The sequence below is a fragment of the Trachurus trachurus genome (genome assembly GCF_905171665.1).
Source record: "Trachurus trachurus genome assembly, chromosome: 19".
In the NCBI taxonomy this organism is placed as follows: Eukaryota; Metazoa; Chordata; class Actinopteri; order Carangiformes; family Carangidae; genus Trachurus; species Trachurus trachurus.
The window spans coordinates 12,599,538-12,602,869 of record NC_139913.1 but is presented as its reverse complement, the minus strand read 5'-3'; the positions used below and the strand labels follow the sequence as shown (position 1 = coordinate 12,602,869).

Here is a 3,332-nt window from a genome sequence, read left to right as displayed (position 1 = left end):
AGGGAGTTGCAGGGCTGTAAAAGTAAAAAAATAAATACAAAATTTGCAATCTCAGTGGCTTCTCCTCTTCAGAAGAGGTCAAATTTGAAGATTTTACTGTCCATCACCAGATGGCGCCATTTACCTAGTAACCAGGCCTATGGAAACAGAGCATATATTTCTAGGCTTTTTCAATGTGATTTTACATAGAGGATATGGATTTGTTCAGTACTGGGTGTGTGTGTGCGTACAAACACACACACACACCCACACGCTCATGCAGACACGCGTGGGTGTGTGTGTGTGTGTTTGTACGCGCACACACACCCAGAACTAACAAATCCATATCCTCTATGTAAAATCCCATTGAAAAAGCCTAGAAATATATGCTCTGTTTCCATAGGCCTGGTTACTAGGTAAATGGCGCCATTTGGTGATGGACAGTAAAATCTTCAAATTTGACCTCTTCTGAAGAGAAGAAGCCACTGAGATTGCAGAATGCATGTTTTTATGCTGTTATAGCCCTGCAATCAAAAAATGTGGTTTTAATGGAAGTCAATGGGACAAAAACGTCCACGAATGTTACAAGTGTGATTCTTTTGGAAAAACTGAACCTACAAAAAAACTAATAATGCATCAAAATCAGTTTTGTTACTAATCTTTGACATATCCAAGGGTCTGATACCACGTAAAAAATCGTTCACCTCCAATCATTTTTTATATTGAAAATCAGCTATTTTCGGTCATTTTTTTCAAAAATCCAGCGCACGCTTCATTCAATAGCTAATAAAAATATTAAAAACCAAAAAGAACATACAATATTTAGTATTTTTGGAAAGAACAGAAGTTGACTGAAAGATTTGTAAAAAAAAATTTGAAAAAAATATTTATCTGATACATTTTTAGAGCAGTTGTTTATAGAGGACGTTTTTGTCCCGAATGTCATAAGTGTGATTCTAAACGAGCGATACCAGAGGGTTAAAATAAAATAAAACAAATCTCATCAAACAGCTCTTTGGTTATAATCCACAGACAAATGTTCCCATTGTTTACAGGAGGCAACCAGACATAGCTTTGCTTTAAGGGGTTCTTGGCCAAAAAGATTGTCAATAATAACAAGATACCACAATCACACTGAATATTTTAAACTGCTACAAAAACACGAGTTTCTAAAGTGCAGGAGTATCAACATAAAGCTTAAAATACTGTCTACCATGAGTGGAACTAACCTGAGTCTACATTCATCTGTAACAGAGCAGTGATTACAGTGGCACTTGTACACAACCAGGAGACGTCTACTCTCCTCGATACATGATAATGTTCTTGTCTGTCTCGTGGATTTTAATCTCATAAAGCAGGCCGGGTGGGAGGAGCTTCACCATGTTGTCCCAAATGTAAACAGCCAAGTTTTCAGTTGTGCTGATGGACAAAGAAGAAGAAAGAAGAAGAAATAAGTCATCACAAATTAAACACACACACACACACACACTCTCAAATTCTGTTGTTCAAAGCATCTAAAAAAAAAAAAAAAAAGACAACCACCTGACAACATTGGCAAAGTAAGGGACGTCCTTATCCAGATTTTTGTGGTCCAGTGGAGTCATGATGGCGTCCTGCAGGTGAGGATCAGTAAGTCACATCAAAGTTTTACACAAAAAAAAAATTTGAATGCAGCTGGTGAGCAGAATCTTGTGTGAGTGATATAGGATCTGAGCAGACAGATGTGTGAGGACGGAGGATGCTGAGAACAGTTTTCTGAATGACTGATTGAAACCCAGGGAGAAGGAGACAGAGTTGTGGAGGAGATCTTACCTCGATGCATCTCTTCAAATCCGTCAGGTTCATCACCATGCCAGTGACAGGATCAATCTATGTGGACAGGCAGGGTGAAGGTTAAACATCTCTGTGTGTGTGAGTTTGTCAAAGCTAACTGGGCTCTGGCAAAACCTTCAAATATCTTTTTTGAAAATCATTTTTTTTAAATGCAGTAGAATGTGGAGAACTAAACTGATGGTGGGAAATTCAGATACAACTCCTATAATATTAGCGTCAACTTAAAATATCCTAAACTGTGTGTAAAATACATTTCAAATCATAAAAACACAGATTCCAAGTGAGTGGAGCAGCAGATGATAAAATGATCTGACAGGTGCTCACCTTTCCACGCACTGTCACCTCCACTGTGGGCAGAAATATAGAGCAATGAATGAACTGGAAACATAAAAACAGCACTATTCCACTCTGTAATGTGAGTATAGGCAAATCAAACCTTTGTAGTTGTGTCCGTGTCCATAGGGATTGTTGCATTTTCCATAGACTTCTTTATTCTCTTCATCACTCAGGCCGACACTACGACAGACACCAGCTGTGTGAGTTAATGTGCTGCACAGACTGTGTTTGTGTTGTGGATCCATCATTTCACAAGTCAAACAAGAGAAATGTGCCAAAGGGTTTATTGACACGTGCTGCCTTCAGGTACATCAGGATATCTAGGGTTCCTGTTGTTACAATTATCAAATCATCAAGCGTGTGGCAGAATTTGATGGGGTTTTTTGTTTTGTTTTTTTGTTTCTAAACCTATGTGTAAAACAGAATGTACAATATAAAAATACAACAATATAGTAGGCCTAACAGGCTATATAATATTTTGGCCTGACAGGCTAAAGTTCTATACCAGGCCCAGTTGGTCTCACTGATTGCTACAATTTCTGCATGAGCTCATGTGGTGTATCCAATAAATAGCCTATAGAAAATTAACCACAGAATATTTAGCAGGCTACACTATTACTTGTGATATATAGCCTAATGACTTATGGTCTATATTTCTCTGTAATTCCTCATTCATTGGACACTGCTTCCATTTACGACAGCACTTGAACGCAGCACCGGCGCTCGACTTCAGAAAAACTACAAATCCCATGGTAATCATGCTAATCCTACAGCTGATATTCTCCTGAACGATAGAGTAGCAAACAGAAACGGCTGTCGGTTTCTGTTACACACACAAACACGAACACTGCTGCAGCCTGCGAAGCTTGCCTAGGCCTACAGTAGCCTACCTGTTGTACCATGCATCCCCCCCTCCCCACCCCGGCCGCAGCTCGTTCCCCCCGGCTGCTTCATTACCAGCCTCCCGTTGTAAACAGCGGTCGGTACCTGTGGAGCCGGTGACAGGCGCTGAAGCTCTGGACGCGAGTGAGGTATCCGATCCGCTCTGCGCTGGATCCGGTCATGGTCAGTGGCCGAGAGGCGGACTGACTGGATGGAGCTGAGATCCAGGAAAGACGGACGGAGGGGATAAAAGAGCTGCTCCAGCCCCCCCGTGAGTCACGCTGCGCTGCTATTGGCTCAAA

The 3,332-nt window shown here is 40.8% G+C and overlaps 1 protein-coding gene across 1 annotated transcript; it reads right to left on the bottom strand.

Annotated features, from left to right (window-relative positions):
- Positions 1–993: 993 nt before the first annotated feature.
- Positions 994–3,332, bottom strand: pts (6-pyruvoyltetrahydropterin synthase). Its single transcript, XM_083994297.1, has 6 exons — positions 3,136–3,332; positions 2,249–2,328; positions 2,137–2,159; positions 1,792–1,848; positions 1,522–1,592; positions 994–1,398 (listed from the first exon to the last, which is right to left on the bottom strand). The coding sequence occupies exons 1-6, from the start codon at positions 3,210–3,212 to the stop codon at positions 1,275–1,277; spliced, it is 432 nt and encodes a 143-aa protein (XP_083850423.1). The 5' UTR covers positions 3,213–3,332; the 3' UTR covers positions 994–1,274.

Excerpts from the sequence above, each read along its gene's own strand:
- pts (XM_083994297.1), bottom strand. The coding sequence starts at position 3,212 with ATGACCGGATCCAGCGCAGAGCGGATCGGATACCTCACTCGCGTCCAG. Across the intron at positions 2,160-2,248 it reads ACACGGACACAACTACAAAG|TGGAGGTGACAGTGCGTGGA; the intron begins GTTTGATTTGCC and ends TTCTGCCCACAG. Across the intron at positions 1,849-2,136 it reads AGGTGACAGTGCGTGGAAAG|ATTGATCCTGTCACTGGCAT; the intron begins GTGAGCACCTGT and ends CTGTCCACATAG.